Source organism: Chelonia mydas, chromosome 6 (assembly GCF_015237465.2).
Source record: "Chelonia mydas isolate rCheMyd1 chromosome 6, rCheMyd1.pri.v2, whole genome shotgun sequence".
Classification (NCBI taxonomy): Eukaryota; Metazoa; Chordata; order Testudines; family Cheloniidae; genus Chelonia; species Chelonia mydas.
This window is the reverse complement of record NC_051246.2, coordinates 14530873-14558116: the sequence shown is the minus strand read 5'-3', so window position 1 is coordinate 14558116 and position 27244 is coordinate 14530873. Positions and strand designations below refer to the sequence as shown.

The 27244-nt window shown below is 56.6% G+C and overlaps 1 protein-coding gene across 2 annotated transcripts in view; it reads left to right on the top strand.

Moving 5' to 3' along the window:
• Positions 1-25518, top strand: part of AGBL2 (AGBL carboxypeptidase 2) — a 48398-nt gene extending 22880 nt beyond the window's left edge. The window contains exons 11-19 of one of the 2 annotated variants that reach the window (XM_043549729.1): positions 323-423; positions 3025-3155; positions 3878-3944; positions 4711-4815; positions 5247-5330; positions 6579-6654; positions 8545-8604; positions 18591-18642; positions 24420-25518. In XM_043549729.1, coding sequence (XP_043405664.1) covers positions 323-423; positions 3025-3155; positions 3878-3944; positions 4711-4815; positions 5247-5330; positions 6579-6654; positions 8545-8604; positions 18591-18642; positions 24420-24648 — 905 coding nt within the window. In that variant the 3' untranslated portion in view covers positions 24649-25518. The remainder of the gene's footprint in view (positions 1-322; positions 424-3024; positions 3156-3877; positions 3945-4710; positions 4816-5246; positions 5331-6578; positions 6655-8544; positions 8605-18590; positions 18643-24419) is intronic. The other variant, XM_037898672.2, reaches the window with a different exon arrangement.
• The last annotated feature ends 1726 nt before the right edge of the window (positions 25519-27244 follow it).

Genomic DNA, 27244 nt, shown 5'->3' with positions numbered 1-27244 from the left:
TAGCCTGCCCGAGAGTCAACAGCCTGTCCCCACCCCTAGTTAACCATGCAGCATAGAGGGGAAACTGAGGCACACACAGTATTCATACAAAACACAGAAAATCCCCACTTTGTCACACAGCTGCATTGAGATCTAAAGTGCCATGGAGCCAAAGGGCCCCAATAGCAGGGAGAGCAGCCTGGGGAAGGTGGGTTGTGCTGCTTTGTGTGCCCTCTGCTGGGCAAACCCCAAGAATGTGGTGGGGTGGAAAGGCGGGCGCCAGGACCAGACTGGTGTACTGTGAATCCAGGGCCCTCACTCTGTGTCTCTGCCCCTCTTTCAGGCAGGAAGAGCGACTCCCACTTCACCTCAGAGGATCTCAAATCTCTGGGCTATCACATTTGCGACACGCTGCTGGATTTCTGTGACCCCGACCGCACCAAGGTGAGAGCTGGCTCCACACAGCCCTGCTGCAGGGGCTAGGGGTGGGACAGGGGTGGGAGTGAACAGGGGCTGCTCTGGGCTTAATTTGTGCCAGGGCTGAGCCCTGGCACCTCCAGGTCTGGCAGTTCATAGCCCCAGCACCTCTGGGCCTAGCAGTTCATAGCCCCAGCACCTCTTTCATTACAAATTAAGCCCTGGGCTGCTGTCTGTGGGTCCGAGCACTCGCTGGATTCCAAGTTTCCCATTAGTGGGAAACGGTGTCGAAAGGCCCGAGTGCTGCGCCCAGGGAATTTACACCCACCGGTGCTGCTGCTCCTCCATGGGCTCCGTCCCTCATCTCAGCCACCTCTCTGGCATCTCGGTCACCCAGCCTAGGAGCCTGCTGAAGCCCCAACCCCTCCTCAGCTTTCCAGAGCTGCCAGCCTCTTCCCTGCCTTGTGCCTGCAGGCTGAGCCACACAAACATACATGGAGGGGTCCACCCTGGGCGTCTTGTGACTGTAGTGATGAGTGCTAGGCTCCACAGTTGCCCCAGCTCTGGGCTTGCTGCAAGCCTGGGGATGTGCTCAGGGCATGGGAGAACACAGACCGGGGTGGGAACACACTGAGAAAAGGCAAGCGGGGCAGAGGGAGTGTCAGACATTAGGTCCAGGCACAGTGCAGACTGAGGGACACATGGAGATACTAGGACCTACACCAGCCGTGACCACACCAGGGGTGTAGGGACGCAGGGGAGGAACAGTGTTATACCACGCGTGGGCACACTGCGGGATAGGGATGCCGGCGGAGGAGCAGTGTTATGCCAGCTGTGGGCACACCAGGGGCATAGGGACCCAGGCAGAGGAGCAGGGTTATACCAGGTGTGGGCACACCAGGGGCATAGGAAGCCAGGCAGAGGAGCAGGATTATACCAGCTGTGGGCACACCAGGGGCGTAGGGACGCAGAGGGAGGAGCAGTGTTATACCAGCCATGGGCACACCAGGGGGGGTAGGGACGCAGGGGTAGGAGCAGTGTTATACCAGCCGTGGGCACACCAGGGGTGTAGGGATAGAGGTGGAGGAGCTGTGTTATACCAGCCATGGGCACACCAGGGTGTAGGGAGGCAGGCAGAGGAGCAGTATTATACTAGCCGTGGGCACACCAGGGGCGTAGGGACTCAGGAGAGATGGCACCTTAACATATGTCTTTGCAATCACTGTGTTCCTTTGTGCACTCTGGAATTACTCTGCATTCCAGGGATGCTAGCGCTCTTCCTGCAGTGCCCTGGCCACTTGCCAGCCCCTGCCAAGGATCTCCGTGTTGTTGACTCAGCAGTGTGCCCTTGTTGCCAAGAAGGCCAATGGCATTTTGGGGTGTATAAGTAGGGGCATTGCCAGCAGATCGAGGGATGTGATCGTTCCCCTCTATTCGACACTGGTGAGGCCTCATCTGGAGTACTGTGTCCAGTTTTGGGCCCCACACTACAGGAAGGATGTCCGTCCAGCGGAGGGCAACAAAAATGATTAGGGGACTGGAACACATGACTTATGAGGAACGGCTGAGGGAACTGGGATTGTTTAGTCTACGGAAGAGAAGAATGAGGGGGGATTTGATAGCTGCTTTTAACTACCTGAAAGGTGGATCCAAAGAGGATGGATCTAGACTATTCTCAGTGATAGCAGATGACAGGACAAGGAGTAATGGTCTCAAGTTGCAGTGGGGGAGATTTAGGTTGGATATTAGGAAAAACTTTTTCACTAGGAGGGTGGTGAAACACTGGAATGCGTTACCTAGGGAGGTGGTGGAATCCCCTTCCTTAGAGGTTTTTAAGGTCAGGCTTGACAAAGCCCTGGCTGGGATGATTTAGTTGGGATTGGTCCTGCTCTGGGCAGGGGGTTGGACTAGATGGCCTCCAGAGCTCCCTTCCAACTCTGTTATTCTATGATTCTATGACTCTCCGTACTGGACATCCCAGTCATGGAATCTTTGTCAGCTCATCCAAGTGTCTGAGCCTGGCTGCCATGTTCCAGAGTCACTGCACGTGGGAGCCAGGTTGCCCCTCTGGCCCAAGCAGTTTGTCAGTACTCAGGGCCTTGCAGGTTTGTTTCTGTTAGGAGAAGAAACGGATACTTTGAGTTGGGGATATTCTAGGTATAATCCCGTTCAGCTGAAAAGTATGCAAGCAGAGTTCTGTTCCACTGAGCACAGAAGGAACAAACAGCAGCAGGCAGTGTTCTTGCTCAGAAATCCCCCAGGTCTGTGCCCAAAGAGCTGTGTCTCTGCTTCCTACCAGGGCCATGCTCTCGACTGCTTGTCTTGCTGTCTGTGGCTTTTCTTTCTCTTACACACAGCTTGCCATGCCATCCCCTAGCCCATGTGTTCGCAGCCAGCCCTGGGTTGCCCTCACACCACACAGTTTAACTCTGCCATGTGGCTGAGTGCCTTGGGCAGTAGCTTCTATTGTATTTGTCTCTCTCCATAAAGGGGCTTAATTGCTCCTTCCCTTTAGACTGTGTGTGCTGCAGGGGATGGGTTTGGCCAAGCAGAGACTCATGGAGTGCTCCCAAAAGTGAAACTCCTTCCATTGGAGGTGTGTGTGAGCTCTTGCGTCTCTACTCTCAGTTCCTGCAGTGTCTGTCCGAGCTCCAGGAGCTGCTTCAGCATCAAATCCATCAAAAGCTCAAGGATCTGGGCCGTGGGCAGGACTCAGACGGTGCCTGGAGCGACATCTCCCTGTCAGACATTGAGTCCAGGTACCGCCGCCCTGTCACCCTCCAAGGAGAACCCTCCTGAGCTCTGCTGCCCCAGGGACCCCTGGTCCATGGCTGGCCAGGCCCATCTCCGGAGGAGCCTTGGAGGGAGGAGGGTGGGCTGAGCCCTTTGCACTCCTGGCAGAGGGTGTGCTGTGCCTGACTGGGGGAAGGCTGGCTGGCCCCATGAAACTCACTTCTCTGAGCCTAGAGACCCCAGAGCTGCGGGGCTGTGCTCCTGGCCCGCGTTGGGGAACCCCCAAGCGACAGCTGCCCCCAGCTCATTCTGTCCCTAAAGCCCCGGGCCTTGGCTGCGCCCAGCACTCGGGACCTGCCAGGCAGTGTGAGCTCAGCAGGAGCCTCCTGGCTCACGGCAGGGACGAGATTTCTGCTAGCAGGGGGCTCTGAACGCCACAGACACCGGCAGAGTGAGATCCAGTGGCTGGGAGCTGAAGTGACAAGTCCAGAGGAGAGAGAAGGGGCTGGGTTCAGCAAGGAGGGGAATGACCATTGGAACAGCTGGCCTGGGCGAGTCTCCGCCACTTGACATCCGTAAATCCAGACTGGATCGGGGTGGCTGGGGGCTCAGCTGGGGGTTCTGGGCTGGCTGCAGGGATGGCTGGGGGGGGCCTGTCTTTTCTGCAGGGTGGTCCGAATGGGCCCTTGTGGCCTTGGAAGCCAGGAATCTGTGCAAACAGCTAAGGGGCTCTCTTTGCCTGGCGCAGCACCAGCGGCTCCAACAGCTCGCAGTCCGACGGCCTACCTGCTCATTTACTCAGCATGGCAGAGAAGGTGAGAGCCACGCGACTGCGGAGGGATGTAACTATGGGCAGTGCCCAGGGGGCAACGTGAATGAGGGCTAATAGACCCCTGTGCGATGCCCCATGCCCAGCCCCCGGAAGTGAGGCCATTACACTCCACATGGGGTGGCCATTCTCCTGCTAGCTCCCGGCTCCTCAGCTGCCCACCTGCCATTCTAGGAAGGGGCTGCGTGGCGGCTGGAGGCAGACAGGGTGACGCTCTCTCATGGGAGGGGGCCAGGAGCACGTGGGGTGTGAATACAAATGTTTGCAGCACGCTGGAAATGGCGGGGCAGCATAGTCTGGCTGGGCTCCCTGATTCACTGGCGATCCGGGCTGCCCGACTCACCCTTCACCCTCCGCAGTGAGAGCTTTGGGTGTTAGGAAACCAGCTGCAGCACCCGGGGCTGAGCTGGTCCCAGCGATTGCCGCAGTGGGAGCAGCCCAGGGAGGGCTGGGGCTGGGTCCGTCAGGGCTGGGGTCTGCTGCTGTTGGCCAATGCTGGAGGTGTGTGTGTTGCTGAAGCACCGTCGGCGAGCTGCGCACCCCAGGGCCAGGCCTCCTGCGGACGAAGGTAGCGGGATGGGCCGGATGGAGGCCAGTTTTGCAGGTGACGTGTTACCATCCCTTGGCCTTGGCATGGGTTTCTTTGGCTCGATTGAGGGCTGTGGGTGGTGGGGAATGGTGTGTTTCCTGGGGAGCAGGGCTGTCCCCTGGTGGAGCTGTGCTGAGCGCGGGGTCCTTGCTCACCCCACCAGTTCCATCAGAAGAAGAAGAAGCGGCTGCGGACGAGGAAGGAGAGGAACGAGCTGCGTCAGAAGTACGCCTTGAGCCAGGGGCTGACGTGCCAAGACAAGACCCCGGTAAGGAGCACGCCAGATGGGGCACACCACGGAGCTGCCTCCTCCCTGGGACAGTGTGGCAGGGACCTGCAAAGACCTCCCAATGGACGAGTCCTCCATGACGGGCCGGCCTTGGGTAGCTCTCTGGCTGGTTGAAGCGTATTGTGGGTGCATTTCTGCATGTGCCCTTGTTCAGCTTCCTGCCCTGCGGGGAGGGAGGAGCAGCCTGCAGGGAGACTGAGGCCTTGGCCACATACACACATCGCAGAGCGACTCACGCCCTGGCCACATTGGTGGGCTCCGTGACCTGGGGCCCTTCCCAGTGCGTGTAGTTCCTCCCTTGGGGGAGCACCCTGGCTAGTGCTCGCTCTGTCAGCAGCTGGCAGAGGGCGTGTGGGAGGAGAGGGTTGCTTTGCTTTCTTTCAGAAATGCCCCTCTGGGTCTCCTTGCAGGTGGCTGGGGAGAGAAGGTTGGGGAGCCCCACCTGCCGGACCCACCAGCCTGTCAGCGCGGTGGAGGACAACTCTGGCAAACAGGTGCAGTGCAGTTCCCCTCTCCCTCCGCTCACAGCCACAGTACCATCTGCTTGGCCCCACTGCATAGCCAGGGCCAGAGGGTGCTGCTGGTGCTGGGCTCCCAGGGACTGCAATGGGGTCTGCGCCTGCGACACCAAGTTGGGGGCGTTGGAGATCGTCTGTCTCCCTGACCCCTGGCAGAGGATGGAGTCTGAAAGGGCTCCGGGTTGGAGACACTATAACACTCTCGCAGCGGGGATGGACATACACACGTAGGGCTCTTCCCTGGCAGCAGGGGCGGGGCAGCAGAAGGCTCATCCATGCCAGCAGGAGGAAGCAGACACACACACACACACACTGAAAAAACACTGACACTCTCTTAATTATTCTCCGCTGCCCGCCACCCCACGCACCCAGATCTGGTGCAGGGTGGTTCAATTTTTACTCGTTCTTCCTTTAACGTCCCTTCGCCAACTGCCTGTGCCCTGCCTGTCTGAGAGCCGGGCATCCGCTGCCATAACCCCGACTCCCCCATGCAACCTGCTTGTTTGTCTCAATAACCTGTTAGGTCTGCTCTGGGACCCCATGTTCGTACAGCTCCCAGCACGGTGAGGGCTGAGACCTCCAGCCGCGGCTGAGGTAGCAAGGTTTGACCCCAGTGCCAGGGGCCATGGTGAATGAGGGGGGCGCAGAGGTAGAGCAGCTCCTTCCCAGCTCCCGTCACTGCAGGGTCCCTATTTCCATTCTGATAGGGTGGGCAGAGGGAGGAGTATGTGCCCCCCCCCAGCACGACAGGTCTCCTGTGCGTAGCTAAAGGGCTGGAGCAGACCTGCGGCACTGCAGATCAGGGCGCTACTGAAGGAGAATCGCTCCTACAGAATCGGTGTGTTCCAGCTCATACAGTAAAGTCCACGGGGATCAGGTGGGAGGCCCAGGGCAAGAGCCAACTTACCCGCTAGATTCTCATGGCAGATGGGGATTTTACACTGGCCAGAAAGCAGCTGTCAGAGCACCCCATTCTTGCTAGAAAATGGGGCTGGACTTTCAGAAGAGCTGCATACTCTGGTGTGTGCTGGCCCTGAGCTCTCTGGAAACCTGGCCATCTGCGTCGCGTGGGAGAGGCAGAGCCCTTCCAGGTGTGGCCCAAGCAGCTTCACTACAAGCAGTGACATGGCTGCCATGTGCACAGGCCCATGCCTCGTTTCCCGAGCCGGAGCCGTGGCAGGAGGCGTTGAGACAGGCTTACGGTGTCCATGTTTCCCCACACAGGGCAGGACTCCAGAAGCTGGCCTCATTTCAGATCTGCAGAGGAGAAAACCTAATGCCCGCCAGGAGAAGCTACCAGGTCTGGGTGCAAAGTGGTCTTGGCACATGTCGTGTGCTAGAAAGGGTGTGTGTGTACATGGGTGTGTAATTAGGGAGTAACATGAGCTGGTCCATAATTAAAGCTGCTACCAAGTTTCCATTATAAACTCAGTTTTGTCACTCCACCTAAAACCCACAAACCAAAGGAATTGCAGGCTCAGAATTGGGAGACTAGTTCTGGGGCAGAGGTCGAATTTCTCTGCCACACTGGAAATGAATTGCCCAACCTGCTCCTTAGCTATAGATGCTCCAAAATAGTGTTCTTCACAGCCCCAAAAAGCTTCAAACGCTGGTTTGCCCTCCATAGCAACCAAGCCCTGAGAGCAGGAGTAAGATAAAATGTAGCTACCTTGCCCGTGCTGAGATGCAGTGCCCAGCTCCAGGGTCATTCCGTCCAGTCCCCTGATCCAACTCCCATTGTCTTGGAGGGCACCAGATGCCTGCTGGAGACCTTAAGATCCCAGGGTATGTCTACACTATGCAGACTATATTGGCATAGCCCCCTCTTGTAGATGCAGCCTATGCCAATGGAAGGGGTTTTCCAGTCACTGTAGGAACTCCAGTTGTTCTTCGAGCGCTTGTTCATGTCAATTCCAATCAGGTGTGTGCGTGCCACATGCACAGTTGTCGGAAAGTTTTCCCTTAGCAGCTCCCATCGGGTCGGCTGTGGAGCCCCAGGAGTGGCACCTTCATGGCGTTCAATGACTCACAAATATATTTGTGGACAAGTTGGAGAGAGTCCAGCAGTGGGCAACAAAAATGATTAGGGGGTTGCGGCACATGACTTATGAGGAGAGGCTGAGGGAACTGGGGTTATTTAGTCTGCAGAAGAGAAGAGTGAGGGGGGTTTTGATAGCAGCCTTCAACTACCTGAAGAGGGTTCCAAAGAGGATGGAGCTCGGCTGTTCTCAGTGGTGGCAGATGATAGAACAAGGCGCAGTGGTCTCAAGTTGCAGTGGGGGAGATCTGGGTTGGATATTAGGAAACACTATTTCACTAGGAGGGTGGTGAAGCAATGGAATGGGTTACCTAGGTAGGTGGCGGAATCTCCCTCGTAGAATCATAGAATATCAGGATTGGAAGGGAACTCAGGAGGTCTAGTCCAACCCCCTGCTCAAAGCGGGACCAATCCCAATTTTTGCCCAAGATCCCTAAATGGCCCCTAAATGGCCCCCTCAAGGATTGAACTCCCAATCCTGGGCTTAGCAGGCCAATGCTCAAACCACTGAGCTATCCCTCCCCCCCAGAAAGGTTAGTTAAACTAACAGTAATAATTTCTGATAACCCACTACCATCGGACCAGCCATAACCCACTACCATCGACCTGCCTTCTTAGAGGTTTTTAAGGCTCGGCTTTATAAAGCCCTGGCTGGGATGACTTCGTTGGGGTTAGTCCTTCTTTGAGTAGGGGGTTGGACTAGATGACCTCCTGAGGTCTCTTCCAACCCTGATACTCTATGATTCTATGACCCTGATGACCAGCCCTTCCTCAGTTCCTTTTTACCGCCAGTGACAGTCGTTGGAACTGCGCTCGCTTGGTTTGCAAGTGCTTCCCTTAGCATTCTTTCATATAGTTAGCTTAGCCTAGTTTAGTTGTAGTTAGTCTTAGTTGTTAGTGTATATATTGTCTATAGTGAGTTTTGGGAGCGGGGTTTCCTCTAGACTCCGGGACATGCCGCGAGCCCAAGGCTTTAAACCCTGTGGAACCTGCAGCAAGCCTATGCCAGCGAGTGACCCCCACAACTCGTGTCTGGGGGAGATGCACCAGACAGAAAGGTAAAAGATCTGCAGGGCTTTCCGCCCCAGAACTAAAATGGAGCGAGATTTCTGATTGAAGCAGTTGCTCATGGAATCTGCCCTTCATCCCCAGTCTGCTGCGGACCGCCAAGACCCCACACCGAGCGCGTCTGTAGGGAGTGCCCTGGCATCGGTAGGTGACACGCAGGGGCGGCAGGTTTGTAGAAATGTTGGTGGTGCCCAGAACCCGCCCCCCCCAAACTCCGCCCCCTACCTGCCTAAGGCTCTGGGAGGGAGTTTGGGTGGGGGGAGGAGGTCTGGGGTGTAGGTTGGGCTGGGGCAGGGGATTGGGGTGCAGAAGGGGTGAGAGGTTTCGCTCTGGGAGGGAGTTTGGGTGGGGGAGGGAATCTGGGGTGCAGGCTCTGGGATGGAGTTTGGGTGCAGGCTCTGGGAGGGAGTGCGGAGGGTTGGGGTTCAGGCTCTGAGAGGGAGTTTGGGGGCAGGAGAGGGTGTGTGGGAAGGGGGTGGGGGTGCAGGCTCTGGGACGGAGTTTGGGTGCTGGGTGCAGGCTCCGGGCTAGGGCAGGGGGTGGGTGTGCAGGTGGGGGTGAGGGTGCAGGTTCTGGGACAGAGTTTGGGTGCTGGTTCTGGGCTGGGAGTGGGGATGCAGGCTCAGGGAGGGAGTTTGGGGACAGGAGGGGGTGCAGAGGGAGGGGGTGCAGGCTCTGGAACAGAGTTTGGGTGTAGGCTCTGGGCTGGGGCAAGGGGTGGGGGTGTAGGAGGAGGTGAGGGGTGCAAATTCTGGGAGGGAGTTTGGGGCCAGGTGTGGGAAGGGGGTAGGGGTGCAGGCTCTGGGATGGAGTTTGGGTTCTGTGTGCAGGCTCCGGACTGGGGGTGCAGGCCTGGGAGGGGGTGGCGGGGTGCGGTGCTTACCTGGGGCTTCTAGGGTAGGCCGGGAGTCTCCATGTGCTGCTACCCCCAGACACTGCCCCTGCAGCTTCCCATTGGCCTCAGGGGCGCTTGGGGTGGGACACAGACCCACCCTGCCCAGGGGCTGCAGGGAGGGGCCGGCAGGCAGGTGGAGCGAGCAGGCAGGAAGCCGCTCAGCTCTGCTGCGCTGCTGGTGGTGAGTGGGGGCCCTGGGCTGTTTTAAATGGCTCTGGGGATGCGTGGGGGGGGCGCCCATGGCAGAAGGCGGGGCCGAGGGAGAGACCCGGCCTCAGACAGTGCAGGAGCCGGCCCGTGGTGCCTGGGCACCGCGGGCCCATGGAACTCATCGCCCATGGTGACACGGTGCTGAGGAAGCACGCTAGTCTAAGAGACCCAGCACTGGCGCTCTCTGGCACCGCAGCGTGCACAGACAACCCGGCACCACTCGCACTCACTGGTGCCGTACAAGCGGCATAGAAAAGCCGACAGGGGGCGCTCCCCGGTGCAGAAAACAGTGGCACCTGCAGGCGCAGTACTGGGGCGTTCCGTGAAGGAGCCCTCAGCGTCCAGGCAGCAAGAGTCAGCGCCGTCAACTTCGGTTCCCACGGGGGACTGTCAAGTCTGGCGCACGACTCCCAGGATGGGCAGTGCCACGTGGAGGAGTTGGAGTTACCCTCCACCCCAGGACTTAATAGCAATGACAGCTCCTCAGCCCCCCGTGATCAGAGATAAGCCCCCCGGTGCTGCCACGACCTGCACCATCTAGAGGCAAGCTGGCCATGATGCAGCGGTCACCCTCTCCTGCCTGGCACCATTCGCCTTGACACCTCTCCAGATCGCCACCCTCAAGGCACTGCTGTCTGGCACCGGACTCCGCAAGGGGTTCCCTGGCACCAGTGGCACGATGCTCCCCAGCACCAACGAGGGAGCGGCAGTGATCCCCGGCTCTGAGAGAAGATTGGCACTGACCCTCGGTATCATACTGTCAGTACCAGTTCCTGGCATCGGATCCACGATATCGGATTCCCGATTTCAGTCCCCGGCCCAGGTGAGCAGGTGTCTCCACACTGGTCCCCTGCATCATCAACTTGGCACAGGTCCCCGGCGCAGCACCATGCGGCGCCACTGTGATCATCTCGGTCGAGATCCGTGTCTTTGGACTCGGATGGTGACTCGTACTATTCCTGTCACAGCAGGCATAGATCCGACAAGCCATGGAGGAAGGCACCAATGGCATGGCAATCCCAGTGGCAGCCTCTGGCGCAATGGCCTTTTTGGGCTCCCGTTTGGTGGCCTTGGAGCACTGACCACCCAGACAGCCAAGGACCGGCCTATGCCCCATGGTTCTGAGGCAACCGTGGCGCAAGCCCCACGGCCGGCTCAGGTCGCCACCGAGGCAACTCCGAGGCATGACTCATTGCAAGGCCAGGCTACTGTCACCTCAGCTATGGTCACCATAGAGGTCCCAGATGCTGAACAGGAGGAGGTCAGGGAGCTGGAGGGTCAGAAGGACCTCGTACAACCTTTGGCCTCCTCATCTTTGTCCCCGGATGAAGCAGTGGTAGGAGCTTCAACCTCGGGGCCCCCCACAATTGACCACAGGGCCCACCAGGACCTTCTACGAAGGATTGCCCGTAACATGGGGTTACAGGTGGAGGAGGTGATGGAACCTGAAGACCCCATGGTTGACATCCTTGCGCCAAAGGACGTCCAGGGTAGCTCTGCCACTGATAAAAACTATCCAGAGCAATATTAAGACTCTATGGCAGACTCCTGCCTCTATCCCGCCCACCGTCAGGGGCCTAGAGCGCAAGTACTTCGTTCCCTCCAAGGGGTACGAGTACCTGTTCTCTCACTCACAGCCATGCTCCCTCATAATATCGGCAGTGAATGAGAAAGAGAGACGGGGGCAGCAAGGGCTGGCCCCTAAATCCAAGGAGTCTAAAAGGATGGACCTTTTTGGCAGGAAAATATATGCAACTCGTGGGCCTCCATGTTGAAGTTTAAGTAGCTGATTCCACCAGACTCCAGAGCCAAGTTCTCGGCTATCATTGATGAAGGGAAGGCAGTGGTGCGAACTTCCCTCCAGGCTTCATTGGAGTTGGCGGACTCAGCTTCCCGCACCCTTTCCTCAGGAGTAGCCATGAGGAGAAGCTCACGGCTACAAGCATCTGGGTTGCCCCCAGAGCTGCAGCAAACTCTGCAGGACCTACCATTTAAAGGCACAGGGTTATTTTCGGAGCAAACAGACTCCAAGCTGCACAGTTTAAAAGACTCCTGGGTGACTATGAAGTCATTGGGTATGCATACCCTGGCAACCCTGTTGGATGCCTTTCTCCCGATCCCTCTTGTGCACAAGCCACTTCTCAAGATCCGCAGAGGCAGAGCGAAGGTAATTCTGGTGGCCCGAGCGTAGCCCCGACAACACTGGTACACCATGCTCCTGGAGCTGTCAGTGGACACTCCAATCGAGTTACCACTGCATTCCGATCTGATCACTCAGGACCATGGTCACCTTCACCACCTGGACCTCCAGTCATAGAACCATAGAATATAAGGGTTGGAAGGGACCTCAGGAGGTCATCTAGTCCAACCCCCTGCTCAAAGCAGGACTAATCCCCAACTAAATCATCCCAGCCAGGACTTTGTCAAGCTGAACTTAAAAACCTCTAAGGAAGGAGATTGCACCACCTCCCTAGGTAACCCATTCCAGTGCTTCATCACCCTCCTAGTGAAAAAGTTTTTCCTAATATCCAACTTAAATCTTCCCCACTGCAACTTGAGACCATTACTCCTTGTTCTGTCATCTGCTACCACTGAGAACAGTCTAGATCCATCCTCTTTGGAACCCCCTTTCAGGTAGTTGAAAGCAGCTATCAAATCCCCCCTCATTCTTCTCTTCTGCAGACTAAATAATCCCGGTTCCCTCAGCCTCTCCTCATAAGTCATGTGCTCCAGCCCCCTAATAATTTTTGTTGCCCTCCGCTGGACTCTTTCCAATTTTTCCACATCCTTCTTGTAGTGTGGGGCCCAAAACTAGACACAGTACTCCAGATCAGGCCTCACCAATGCCGAATAGAGGGGAATGATTACTTCCCTCGATCTGCTGGCAATGCTCTTACTTATACAGACCAAAATGCGGTTAGCCTTCTTGGCAACAAGGGCACACTATTGACTCATATCCAGCTTCTCGTCCACTGTAACCCCTAGGTCCTTTTCTGCAGAACTGCTGCCTAGCCACTCGGTCCGTAGTCTGTAGCAGTGAATGGGATTCTTCCGCCCTAAGTGCAGGACTTTGCACTTGTCTTTGTTGAACCTCATTGGATTTCTTTTGGCCCAATCCTCTAATTTGTCTAAGTCCCTTTGTATCCTAGCCGTATCCTCTAGCGTATCTACCACCTCTCCCAGTTTAGTTTCAGAGTAACAGCCGTCTTAGTCTGTATTCGCAAAAAGAAAAGGAGTACTTGTGGCACCTTAGAGACTAACCAATTTATTTGAGCATAAGCTTTTGTGGGCTACAGCTCACTTCATCGGATGAAGTGAGCTGTAGCTCATGAAAGCTTATGCTCAAATAAATTGGTTAGTCTCTAAGGTGCCACAAGTACTCCTTTTCTGAGCTGTAGCTCATGAAAGCTTATGCTCAAATAAATTGGTTAGTCTTTAAGGTGCCACAAGTCCTCCTTTTCTTTTTGCGAATGCAGACTAACACGGCTGTTACTCTGAAACCTGTCATTATGCAAGGCACTGCATTTAGCTGTATGGAGTGGAAATCTATCAACTGCATCCGATGAAGTGAGCTGTAGCTCACGAAAGCTTATGCTCAAATAAATTGGTTAGTCTCTAAGGTGCCACAAGTACTCCTTTTCTTTTTCCCAGTTTAGTGTCATCTGCAAACTTGCTGAGAGTGCAGTCCACGTCATCCTCCAGATCATTAATGAAGATATTGAACAAAACTAGCCCCAGGACTGACCCTTGGGGCACTCTGCTTGATACCGGCTGCCAACTGGACATGGAGCCATTTGATCACTAGCCGTTGAGCCCAACGATCTAGCCAGCTTTCTATCCACCTTATAGTCCATTCATCCAGCCCATACTTCTTTAACTTGCTGGCAAGAATACTGTGGGAGACAGTATCAAAAGCTTTGCTAAAGTTAAGGAATAACACGTCCACTGCTTTCCCATCATCCAGAGAGCCAGTTATCTCAGCATAGAAGGCAATTAGGTTAGTCAGGCATGACTTGCCCTTGGTGAATCCATGCTGACTGTTCCTGATCACTTTTCTTTTGTGTAAGTGCTTCAGAATTGATTCCTTGAGGACCTGCTCCATGATTTTTCCAGGGACTGAGGTGAGGCTGACTGGCCTGTAGTTCCCCGGATCCTCCTTCTTCCCTTTTTTAAAGATGGGCACTACATTAGCCTTTTTCCAGTCATCCAAGATCTCCCCCGATCGCCATGAGTTTTCAAAGATAATGGCCAATGGCTCTGCAATCACATCCGCCAGCTCCTTTAGCACGCTTGGATGCAGCGCATCTGGCCCCGTGGACTTGCGCTCGTCCATCTTTTCTAAATAGTCCTGAACCACTTCTTTCTCCACAGAGGGCTGGTCACCTCCTCCCCATGCTGTGCTGCCCAATGCAGTAGTCTGGGAGCTGACCTTATCTGTGAAGACAGAGGCAAAAAAATCATTGAGTACATTAGCTTTTTCCACATCCTCTGTCCATAGGCGCCAACTTTTCCTGGCACCAGTGGGTGTTTGACCCCCCCCCTCCGCCCCTGGTCCCACCTCGACTCCACCCCTGTCCTGCCTTCTCCCAGCCCAACTCCGCTCCCTCCCTGCCCCTACTGGACTTCTTTCCCAAATCCTCGCCCTGGCCCCACCTCTTCCCTGAGCGCACTGCATTCCCCCTCCTCCCCCCTCCCTCCCAGCGCTTACTGCTGCTAAACAGCTGTTTTGCGGTGCCAAGCACTGGGAGCTAGGGGGAGAGGCGGGGAAGGCATGCTCAGGGGAGGAAGCGGAGGCGGAGGCGGAGGCGAGCTGGGCGAGTAGCTGCCGGTGGGTGCAGAGCACCCACCAGTTTTTCCCCGTGGGTGCTCCAGCCCCGAAGCACCCACAGAGTCGGCGCCTATGCCTCTGCCACTAGATTGCCTCCCACACTTTCCTTGACCTTCTTGTTGCTAACATACCCGTAGAAACCCTTCTTGTTACTCTTAACATCCCTTGCCAGCTGCAACTCCAAGTGTGATTGGCCTTCCTGATTTCACTCCTGCATGCCTGAGCAATATTTATATACTCCTCCCTGGTCATTTGTCCAATCTTCCACTTCTTGTAAGCTTCTTTTTTGTGTTTAAGATCAGCAAGGATTTCACTGTTAAGCCAAGCTGGTCGCCTGCCACATTTACTATTCTTTCTATGCATCGGCATGGTTTGTCCCTGTAACCTCAATAAGGATTCTTTAAAATACAGCCAGCTCTCCTGGACTCCTTTCCCCCTCATGTTATTCTCCCAGGGGATCCTGCCCATCAGTTCCCTGAGGGAGTCAAAGTCTGTCCCTCCATCTCACAGCCTGGAAGCTTCATGGTTAAACCCCATGGAGCTTCTGTGCTCAGAACCAGGAAGGGAGGTCCTACTTGGCAGTAGGAAACCATCTACTAGGACCACATATCTAGCTCAGTGGAAAAGGTCCACTTGCTGGTGTGCCCAGCAGCGTACACCTCCACTCCAGGCATCAGTACCACTCATTCTAGAGCACCTTCTGTACCTGAAACAACAAGGCCTGGCAGTGTCATCCATCAAAGTACATCTTGCTGTTATCTCAGCCTTCCACTCAGGAGCATCTGGCCAATCCGTATTTGCTAACCCCATGGTAAGCTGTTTCCTCGAGGGTTTGGAATGCCTACATCTTCAGACCAGACAGCCTGTCCCAGCATGGGACCTCAATCTTGTCCTCTCCAAATTAATGGGGCCCCTTTTGAGTCAATAGCAACTTGTTGCCTTCTCTATCATGGAAGGTAGCCTTCCTGGTGGCCATCACATCAGCTAGGAGGGTGTCAGAGCTAAAGGCCCTTATCTCCGATCCACCCTACACGGTCTTCCAAAAGCATAAGATGCAACTCAGGCCTCACCCAGCCTTTCTTCCCAAGGTAGTGTCACTCTTTCATACTAGCTAAGAAATTTTTCTACCTATTTTCTAGCCTAAGCCTTATGCCAGTAGTCGAGAGCAGAGGCTACACTCATTGGATGTTCAGCGAGTGCTAACATTCTACATTGAGCACACTTAGCTGTTCAGGAAGTCGAACCAGCTGTACATGGTGGTAGCAGACCGGATGAAAGCACTCCTGCTCTCATCTCAAAGAATATCTTCCTGGATCATGTCCTGCATCCGCACGTGCTACAAGCTGGCCAAGGCCCCAGCCCTAGCTCTTACGGCACACGAGGGCACAGGCCTCGTCAGCGGCGTTCCTGGCCCAGGTCCCAGTACAAGAAATTTGCAGGGCAGCAACATGGTCCTTGGTGCATATTTACCTCTCACTGTGCTATCACCCAACATGCCAGAGATGATGCAGCATTCGGCAGAGTGGTGCTCCAATCAGCAATTCCTTAACTCTGACCCCACCTCCAGGGTAGAACTTGAGAGTCACCTGATTGGGATCGATGTGAACAAGCACTCAAAGTAGAAAAAATGGTTACTCACCTTCTCGTAACTGTTCTTCAAGATGTGTGGTTCACATCCATTCCAATACCCACCCTCCTTCCGCTGTTGGAGTAGTCGGCAAGAAGGAACTGAGGGGGCACCGGGTCGGCAGGGTCATATATTGAGCGCCATGAAGGTGCCACTCCAGGGGGGCTCCATAGCCAACCCGACGGGAGCTGCTAAGGGAAAACTTTCCGACAACTGTGCATGCAGTGCGCGCACACCTGATTGGAATGGACGTGAACAACACATCTCGAAAAACAACAGTTACAAGGTGAGTAACCGTTTTCCCCCCCGAATGATGGTAGCTATGTCCATGGAAGCTGCCTTGCCATAGCTGTGTTTGCTCTGGAGGTTTTGTCAGGAGAGCTACACTGGTCAGGGCTGTGGTTTCTTCACTCCCCTGACCAGCGTTGCTGTATTGATCCAACTTTTCAGTGGAGAAAAAGCCAGCCCCAAACACCAAAGGGAGGGGGTGGCGGCGTGGATGAACCTGAGATGAAGAGAACACGCTTCCCTTTGACAAGGGTAAGAGCTAAGCCTGTCTCTTTGCCAGCAGCGCTCCACACAGCCACTCGCTGCGAGGCCCTCCCTGCATGAAGGAACAGGGCCCACCCAAGTCCGTCAGATGGCCCCATCTCGAGAGAGAGCCTGTGTACTAAGAGGGGATGTCTGCTAGTGTGGCGTGGCCAGGCCCTGGCTGGAGAACTGGGGGAGAGGGGGCATGCCTCTGCTCTGCTGCCTTGGAGTCTCTTGCTAGTCTCAGACCTCCCCTCCCTGCTCCCAGGGGTTCTTAGGAGGGCAGTGCAGAAGGGGAGCTGGGAGGCAGCGGGGGGGGGGGGGGGGGAGAATGGTGAGGGGGGAGCAGCAGACTCTCTGAGACTCTCTGAGCCCCCTGCAGGCCACCCAAGATGGCCCCCATCGTCAGGACACTTGCCCTGTCCCCCACTCCCACACTGGTGCAAGGCATGTGCCCCCCATCGCCTGCTTGCATAGGGTCTACAGTGTCCCTCATGAACCCACCCCTTGGAACTGGGCAGATCCCGATGAAGCCCTCTGTAGGCCAGTTCCCAGTTGTGGCTTGCTAAGGGCATGGGTGGGGGGTGTGTGTGTGAAGGAATGGGTGGACCCCCCTGTCAGAGCAGACCTGCCACAGCTCCAAGGCACTGGACTGTGTCCCTAGGCTCAAACCCTCTGCCCCCACAGTTTGTCTGCTCCCAGAAGAGCGTCTAAGGGGGAGTAAACTGTGTCACCAGCACAGCCCTGGGCCTGAGCGCTTATGGAAGGCCCGGCAGCCCCAGCCCCTGCTTATCACCATGCTGACCCTGCCGCAGCCCCAGAGACCCGCCGGCGTGTCACCCATCAGAGAGCACCCCCCGCCCTTCCATGCCCAGCTGGACGGAGAGCCACACGGCAGCCAGCATGCAGGTGAGGGCGGGGAGTGAGCTGGCGCCACAGTGGGGGAGTGCCCTCCTGCAGGGGGAATGCGCACTCAGGTCAAAGAGACAGGCCAGGCACCTGCCATGGTCCAGAGTGGCCCCCCCAGTCCCACATTCCAGAGCCTGGCAGATCTGGGCTGTTCCTGGGAAATTCCTACCCCCCTCGTCCCCAGTGCCTGGCAGAGCTGGGCTGTTCCTGGAAAATTCCTCCCCCCCACCCCACCAGAGCCTGGCAGAGCTGGGCTGTTCCGGGGAAATTCCTTTCCTCCCACCATGAGGATGGTGGTATTTGGGTCCTATTCATAGGTGCTGAAACAAGGGGTGTGTGTGTGGGGGGGGTGACCGCACCCCTGGCTTGAAGTGGTTTCCATCATGCACAGGGTTTACAGTTTGGTTCAATGGCTCTCAGCACCCCTGGCCCCATCCCTACTGCAAGGTAAACACGGTGACCTCACCCCCATGGGATCCGCGTGGGTCCCACTAGGGGTAGCCAGTGGGTGCAAAGTGTGCGAGAGGACTCTCTCTCCCCCGTCAGAGAGGGAGCTGATGATCTGTGGTGGGGGAAGGGCAGTGGCGGATTAATGATTTTGCCGCCCCCCCCCGAGCAGCTCCCGGCCCCCCCGTCGCAGCTCACCTCCGCTCCAACTCCGACTCCTCCCCTGAGCGCGTCGCCGGGTCCTGCTTCTCCCTGCTAGTGCTTGTGTGCAAAACAGCTTCGCGAAGGGGGGGAAAGTGGCGCGCCCAGGAGAAGAGGCAGGGCTGGGGCGGGGATTTGGGGAAGGGGGCCAACAGGGGCGGGGGGGGGGCGGGGAAGGGGTGGAGATGGGGCGGAGGGCACGAACTGGCACCGGGGGAAGCAGCTTCTGGCTGCTATTATAAATTTGCCGCCCTAGGCCTAGGCCTTGTCGACCTAGGTGTTAATGCGCTGCTGGGGAAGGGAGAGGAATCTCTCCAGTCATGGCTGTACCCTGGAGGGGCACTGGGGTCTCCTCTCGCTCACCTCCCCCACATCGGCCCCTCAGGCCCTGCTCCCGTGGAGCCGCACCTAGAGCCAGAGCAGGTGTTGCTGGATCCTGTTGCTTCTTAGTGCTCTGACCTTTGCCTCTCCTCTGTCTCTAGGCCGCTCAACGCTGGCGCACTCTGCATCCACGGCTGGAGCCAGCCCATGCAGGTACCGTGCTGGGGCCCACGCCCCCTGCCCCAGCCAGGGCTCCCTACCCTGGCAGGGTAGGTGTGCAGAATGGAGGGGAGGGGGGACCTGAGGCGGAGCCCAGCTGTGGGCCTGAGGGGGTCTGACCGCTCAGCACACGCAGTGGCTGCACTCCTGCCCCCAGCTTCCCCAGCCCTAGAGAGCACCCCTGCCTGCTTCGCTCTGCAGGGACCCAGCGCCAGCGGGGCTCCTTCGGCTCCGCAGCTGAGGAGGCAGGACCAGAGCAGTCATTGATCAGGGAATGGGGCACTCTGAGCCTTCGACTGGCATGCGGGCTCCATAAAGAAACAGCCCAGGGATTTCTGTGGGCATACATCCCTCTGAGCGCAAATGTGGGAGGGACAGATAAGTGGCAGGGTCGAGGGGTCGGTCCAGCCAGAGATCCTTCAGGAACCGGAAATCCAGGCCGAGCAAAGCCAGCGAACCTCAGCCAGCAACATGCAAAGGGGAACTTAGCTCTTGGGGGGCTGAGCAGTAGATAGCTGAGGGCATAAAAGCTCCCAAGAGGCAGTCCTCCTTTGAGTGGCTACAGACGTGTTTCCACTCAGGCGCGTGAGTGCCCAGCACACCGAAGCTGGAGAACTTTGTGTAGCAGTACCCGCTGGGGCAGCACATGCGCCCTGTCCCTCCTCAGGGCCCCTCCTGAGGCAATATAAGGGCAGTGCCCACCCCCCGCACTCAGTTCCTTCTCACCACCCACAGCCTGATTTGCAGTTTCTCATGGTTATTGCACCACAGCAAGATCACTCTGTGTGCCTTGTAAATAGTTTTAGCCCCATTAGCTAGCTAGTTAGTGAGGGTTAGTAGTTCCATGAATGGTTGGTTAGTTAGTAAGCCTGGCGCTATGCCTTCACCGAATTTTAAGCACTGTCCTTCATGTGGCTGTCCCGTCTAGTGACCACCACATTTGATGCTCATTGTGCCTGGCAGAGGGGCACAGGAAAGGAAAATGTTTGTTGCTGGACACCTACGCCTGAAGTAACACCTCCAGGAGCAACCCCAGGAGGATCTGGGAGCTTGCATAGCTCACCCGGCCTCACAAACTGTGTTGGAGCTAGTGCCAATTTCTGATAGACAGCCAGACTCAGGTTCTTCTCCATGGAGAAGGGACCATTCTCCTTCCTGTAGTCCCCCAAGGAAAAGGGCTCACAAAACTAATCAGAGCCATTCCGGGGCTCAGAGACTCTTCCTTCTCTTTTAGGAGGAGTGGGGGGGGGCATTAGCAAGTCTCCTTAAGTGTCCAAAATAGAGCAGGACGAGGACCATCTACCCGCTCCCCAGTACTGAAAAGCAAACTGACCAGTACCATACCGTCAATTCTGGCAATATCTTCAGGACATCTGTTGAGTCCGGTGCCAGCACATTGGCACTGACAGTACTGACCACAGGCTTTTCAGGCAGCAGCTGATTTACTCTGCCTCTCTGTCCCAGATTCACCTCTGACACAGGAGTCCTCATCTGTGGGTAAGCCCCCTGCAGTCCTGGGCCAGTGTGGGTCAGTTGCTTTTGACTATGGACAGTTACTGGCTTCTCCCTTGTTACCGGTTAAGAAGCCCACCAAAGAGGTGGATCTGGTCCCATCATCAGCACCAAGACATTCTGCTTGGGTACCAATGCCATTTTCGGCTCCGACGATAGCACTAGTCCCAGTCTCCAAACCTTCAGTACCAAGCCATTCTTCGGCTAGGGTACCGATCTCTGCACAGGACTGACAGCCTTTCCCGTACTGCATTTTAGTGCAGCCTCAACTTCCCAAGCAGTACTCATGGCACTGACTACTGTACCATCCTTGGTACCAGTCCAGTCTCCTCACCGGATCTCAAACAGATTGGGGTACTTAGTGGGCTTGGCAGGTTTAGCTCATCTGTTCACTATTTGGGGTGTTCCTTGCAATCAGACTCAGAATCCTTCTCTCTTTCTTCCATCCCCTTCCTCCAGAAGACCATTACCAAGACAACAGCGTTCCCTCAGCAGGGACATGAGTTCTTGGGCCGGTACATACTGGCTTCCTGTACCACATTAATTTCCTCTCTGGCCTCCTTGGAGTGCCCACCGCTCTTCAAGATCTCAATCATCAGCTCACTCCAGAGCTGTTGTCCTTCTGTTGTCTCACTTCCTGGACCACCGAGACTGGAGACACAAACTGATACAGCTCCCAGTGAGTCTACTACAGCAGAGTGACCCCTTATCATGGGCACAGGCCTTACCATAGGGGAGCCCATCTGTTCCACTTCCTGTCATCCTCCTCACCAGACGATTCCACCAGAAGACTTTAAGTCTCACCAACACTCCTTAAGGAGGATGACTACAGCCTTTCTTCAAGAGCTTCAGACTTTATGCGTTTCAAGGGCCATAGAAGAAGTTCCCCTCCAACACTGGGGGAAAGGGGTTCTACTCAGGTTACTTCTGATCCCCACGTCCAAAGGAGGGCTGACACCTATACTCGACCTCCAAGGTCTCAACAAGTAAACTTTGAGTGATTTACAATGTGCCAAGTTTTTTCTCTCTCACATCAGGGGCACGTCTGTTTATATAAATCCTGACAATACCACTGCAATGTAGTGTGTGAACAAACCAGTTCAACAAACCACTTCAATCAGTTCTGTTGGGAAGTGATAACTTTTTGGCACTTTTGCATCAAGAAATACTTTACCACAGCTGCCTACATTCCAGGTGCCCAGAATCAATTGTCCAATCAGCTCAGCAGGAATTTCTCCAAGAATCATGAGTGCTCTGTGAAGGTCCATCTTCAGGGACTGGGGCTTTCCATCCGTCAACCTGTTTGCAACAAAAGACAAGAAGTGCTGTCAGTTTTGCTCTAGAGCAGGTCACAGTCCAGGCTCTCTGACCAATGCCCTCAACTGAATTGGGGATCAGGCTTCCCCCAATTCTGCTTGTCCCTCAGGTCATTCTCAAAATGAAGCTGGATCAGGCCAAACAGATACTCATTGAACTAGCCTGGCCAAGACAATGTTGGTTCTCCAGCCTTCATAGCCAGTTGGTCCAATGTCCTGTGCCTCTTGCGCTCTTCCTGGACCTACTGTCTCCGCACCATGGTGGCAGTTTGCATCTCATGGTATGAATGCTGCATGCTCAGATTAAGTGGAAAAGAACTGTTCAGAGGCAGTCCAACAGGTTCTGCTAATAGTACGAAGCTATCTACTAGATCAACCTCTTCGGCCAAGTGGAAATGCTTTTTGGGTTTGTCATTGACTCGGGGAATTCGATTGGTACTAGTCCGGATTCAGGACATTTTAGATTACCGGTTACATCGTAAACCATGGGGCCTGCTCTCAGCCATTGAGGGTCAACTTGCACCAATCTCAGTGTTTCATTCCCTGATCCACGGGAAGTCGGTATTTTCCAGCCCCGTGGTTGTTAGATGTCTGCAAGGTGTTGTTTGCCTCTTCCCACCTATAAAGAAGGGGTTCCCCTGTTGGAACTTAACACTGTGCTTGCTGCCCTTACAGGGCCTCTATTTGAGCCTCTAGCAACCTGTACTCTGTCCTTCCTTTGCCAAAAGACAGCCTTTCTTATTGCTATAACATCAGCAAGGAGGGCAAGTGAACTCAGGCCCTAATGACAGGACCTCCAGACATTCAGCTAGTGAAAGACAGAGGAGCCTTAAGGCCACATCCAAAATGTTTGTCTAAAGCTTCACCACGTCACCTGAACCAAACTATACAGTTGCCTGTATTTTTCCTAAGCTGCACTCCAGTGCAGATGACCACCTTCCTATGTTGGATGTAAGACGAACCTGGCTTTCTGTCTGGATGGGACCAAGCCAGTTTTATTATCACCGCGGCGTGATGTCTCCTGTGCAGACCAGACGAGCGGTCAAGTGGTTTCGGCGCAGACAGTTTCCAGACAGATTACTTCCTGCTTTACAATAGGGTGTAGCAAACACCAGACCGCCTTAGTGGCATTTCTCAGGGTTGTTCCCATATTAGATATATTCAGGGCTGCTACTGAATCTTCCGTATCCAACTTTACCAAACTACATGGGGTCAGGACGGCTTCTAGGGCGGAAGTGAGCTGTGGAAGAGCAGTTCTGCAGTCACTATTTAAATAGACGCCGAGCCACTACTGCTTGCAAGTCACCCAAGTGGTCTACACATCTGCAACCACTGGGAGAAGACATGGTTACTCATGGTTACAGTAACTGTTGTTCTTTGAGAGGTGGGTGCAGTCGTGTACTCCCCGGGCTGCCCTCGGGTCCCTCTGCATCGGAGTCTCCAGACAAATGGCTGCCAGTGTGAAGGAACTGACGGGGGCTGGGCTGGGGTCCTGGGGGTGCGTGCGGTACCCCAAGGGGCTTTGCGACACAGAGTTCTCTGGCTTTGGGGCACTGGGCGTGCCCACCTGAGTGGAATGCGTGTCTGCCCCCACCCCTCGCAGAACCATGGTCGGAGTGCAGGTAAGGAACGGTTTTCCCTGTAAGCCAGTCAGAAGCCAGCGGGAGCCGGGAGAGGGATCGGAGTGCCGTGGATACTGGGCTTCGGTTTCCCCTGGCCACTTGCAAAACCCTAAGAACCAACTGACTACAAAATGAGGTCATTTGCAGCAGCTGGATCCTGGGAGCTGCTTAGCCAAATGACACCAAATTTGCAGCACAAACTCTACCCCAGCTCCTCAGTGGGCATAGCAGCTTTCAAGACAATCTGAGCATGTGTGTGGATTGTAGAATAAACGGACCAGGGCTTTTAATTGACCAGCTGTAGCTGTAGGGGTCCCAGCGACTCCTAGTCCAGGCTGTCATGGTGGTGAGGGTGAGCTTGCAGCACCACCTACTGAGCTGCGCTCTAATGGGTGAAATCTGGGGGAGCCCTGCCTGAGGCAGCCCTGGGTTAGGCTAGGGAGCCTTCTCCCTGGGGAGTCTTCTGGGAAGGGGGGGCTGAGCCCTGCCGCTGTGACTTTTGGCTCTAATCTGCCTCCTCCCTCTGCAGTGCACAGTGGGAATGGGGGGGCCTTGTTCCTGGGATCAGAGATGCCCCCTGATGCACCAGTGTAAGGGGGGAGCAGAGAGGCAGCGTTCAGTGGTATGAGCACAGAACAGCTTATTACACTTCCACTCTGAGCCTCAGCTTCCTGCTCCAGGGGGTGCTCACTCTCTGCCCCCCCCCCCCCGCTATCTCCAGAGGGATGGGGCTCTCCCCACAGGAGCCCCTTCCCTCCAGCTCAGCGGCATTGCCAGGTTAACAGCTGGACAGGGCTGGGAAGGGCCAGAGCCTGACCTGAGGCCAAGGACTGGATCCCTGCTGAGCTGGGGCATGTAACAGTGACGCGGACACCTCAGAGTCTTCCTGGAAGCGGGGGGAGTGTTGGGGGGGCATTGGCCATGGGGGCTGTGGGAAGAACGGGCACACAGGGGAGGGGACATGATGGAGAGATGACGACCCAGGGTGTCAAGGGAATGGGGCAGGGATGGGCAGAGCCCCTGGAGTGGTCTGGGAAATGGAGGCAGGGGATGGGGTGGCAAGGGAGCTTGTGGGATGCCCGAGGGAATGGGGACAGCACTTCTTGGGAGAACGAAGCAGGGCCATGATGGAGCTGGGGGAAGGCCCAGAGGGGAGGGGGCACAAGGGACTGGAGAGAGAGCAGCTTACGGTGGGAGGAGAAAGGAGCTTGAAGGTAAGAGGTTGGTGGGTTGGGACAGACGTGGGGGATATGGCAGAGAGGACGGGCTCAGACGCAGCAGCCCCAAGGCCTGAGTGAGCCCAGCTGTGTCTGTCCCTTAGGTCTGTGTGGTGGGGCCCCGAGCAGCCCCCTGTGACTCTACTGCTGAGCAGAAACCTCTTCTCGAGACCCCAAGTCCCTGGCCAGAGCGTGCCCATTGGATCCCACAAGCTGAAGCGGAGCCAATCGCAGCACCTTCTGCCTCCCAGACGAGTCACATGGAGCCTGCTGGAGCTCCAGCCCCCCTGCATGGAGCCAGAGAGACGCAAGAGCCCCTCCTGGCCCCAGTAAGGGGCTGCAGGGCTGGGCCTCTCCCTGCCAGAGCCCCCTCCCGCCTGCATTGGCAGGCTCATTAAAGGGCTTTGGAACAGTCATCCGGGCTCCCTCCCTGAAAGGGGCTGTGAAGATCGGCGTGGGGCAGGACCCCTCGATGACTGGCTCTGAGAGCTGCCGGCGGTGGGCAGAGGAGCCCCACAGGCTGCTCAGGGCTCCAGTGGGGGCCTGGCTGTTCAGAGTGCAGGCCGACTGCGCCATGAGCGTTGCACCGTGGCCTTTCCTTGTGCTGGCACAGAACCCCGGCTGGCTGGCGTGCGGCAGGTACCACGCACACACACTGCTGTTAACAGCCCACAGGCTGGGAGAGCAGCTGTCAGCCCACGGCCCCAGCGCCAACTGGCTGTGTTCGTCTCTCGCTGCACTGTCCCCGCCTTCTGCGGGGTGTTGGCTCCATCTGGCCCAGCCCATCAGCACTATGGCCTTGGGCCCGCCCTTCCCTGTTCTGCCCGTATCCTGGGTCCACCAGGGCCAGGCTTCCGAAGCACAGTTCTCCCTCTCCGCTCCCGAACAGCTCCAGGCGGCCGGGGGGGGGGGGGGCACGTGGCATGGTGCCATCGGGCCGTCCTGATTGTTAAAATATCTCCTATGCTTTCTCAAAGCGATGATGCAGCCAGGGGCAGCCGGGGTCAAAGAGAAAACCTCCCCGGAGAAACCGGGTGCGGGGTGTTATTTCAGCAGGGCCAGGGCATGCCTGGTTGCCAGCAGTAACCTGGTCAGGTACCTTCATTAAAGAGTCTGGAGGTCACTGCAGGCTGGTCATTTCTTGCAGACGGCGGCAAGCTGGGTTCTTCTCAGGGCTGGGGGGAGAAGGGGCGATTGGCCTCCAAAGCCTCTCAGAGGTGCCAAGATGGGGGCTCTGCACCCCCCTGCTGGCTGCATGGGAGGCATTGCAGGGCTCACAAGGAGTGGGACTGTGCCCCCCTCGGGTGGAGGAAAGGGAGGTGGCCCAGGAAGATACCCCTAAGGTCTGTGAGGGGCTGCCCACCTGCAGTGGTGGCAAATGCCCAGGAACCGGGCTCTCCCCTCCCACAGACCTTGAGGAGCAGGAGCGTCCAAGTTCGAGCTCTTCAAAAAGCAAGGAACGTCCTAGACAAACGTGCGAGGTGCAGGCAGGGCAGTAGCTGGGAGGCGTCTCCCAGCAGAGGCGCTGCTGACACGGCGCGACGGAAATGAACAGAACCGGCCTCTGGCAGCTCGGGCCCCCGTTGCTGGGCGTGGCCAGGGCAGAGCTGGGCGGTGTGGCGGGGCTCAGGCTGGGGCAATCTGCAGGGGCAGCAAAGGGACCGCACGTGCTCCTGTGCTGTCAGTGCCGGGGGTAGGGCTGTCTGTGCCCCCAAGGAAAGCGAGGGCTTCCAGGCCCTGCCCCTCCCCTCGAGCAGCTGGAGACACATGGAAGCCAGGCAGTGCCATCACCCCAGGCACTGGGGCTGGGGCGGGGAGGGCAGGGAACTGGGACGCTGAAGTGGAAGCAGCCACCTCAGGGCAGAGCAGCCAGGGGATCTGGCCAGGTGTGATGGAGCCTCCTGCTCAGGGAGAAGCTCCATGAACCGCAACAGGGGCTGATGCGCACAAAGCTTCAGGGGCAGGGGGACTGGCTGCAGGGAAAGGCCTCCCCTCCCCCACGTATCCAACCAGGGCTACAGGGGAGCCAGCCCCCCACCCCATATCACTCTGCCCCCCCACACCCAGCCAGGGCTACAGGGGCACCAGCCCCACCCTACCACTCAGCCAACCCCAGCTAGTGCTATCAGGGAGCCAGCCCCGCCCTGTCACTCTGCCCCTCCCCAGCCAGGGCTACAGGGGAGCCAGCTCCACCCCCCCCCACATGACTCTGCCCCCCACTGGGTTTGCCAACTTTCTAATTACACAAAACCAAACTCCCTTGCCTGAGGTCCCGCCCCACCCCTTCTCTGGGGCCCCGCCCCTCGCTCATTCTATCCCACCCTCACTCAAATTCACTGGACTGGGACAGGAGGTTGGGGTGCAGGAGGAGGTGCAGACTCCGGTGTGGGGCCAGAAATGAGGGGTTCAGGGTGCAGGAGCAGGCTCAATAAACCCTCCTGTTTTACACTGGCTGAGAGTCGCTCCAGACTGGAGAACAGGGGGCATTATTGCCTCTGGGAGTGGAGGTCACGAGGGTCCAGAGTGAGTGGACTCCCTGAGGGGGCCCACGGCAGAGACAGGCTCAGAGAGGTGCGGTTCTAGGAGGTGGTGGGGCCTACGGCTTAACCCCCAAGAAAGAGTGGATGCCTGAGAAGGGCTGTCACACTGAAGGGGGTTCCCCCCAGGCACCATACGGTGCTGGGAGAAAGCACGAGTCCTGTGAGTCCGTGACAACCTGGTAGCAGCAGATGGTTGGTGGTCGCACCCTGTAGACATCTGGCTGCCAGCGCAGGCGCTTTGCAGTGAGTGTCTGCCAGCGATAGAACAAGGGAATTGAAGGAACCAGCAAGGAACGGGCCTACAACCAGTTCCCTACAAGGGGTCTTGCACGTCTGTGCAGGGAGAGAGGGCTGAGCATTGGGAGGCTCACCCAGGAGCTGCTGATTGC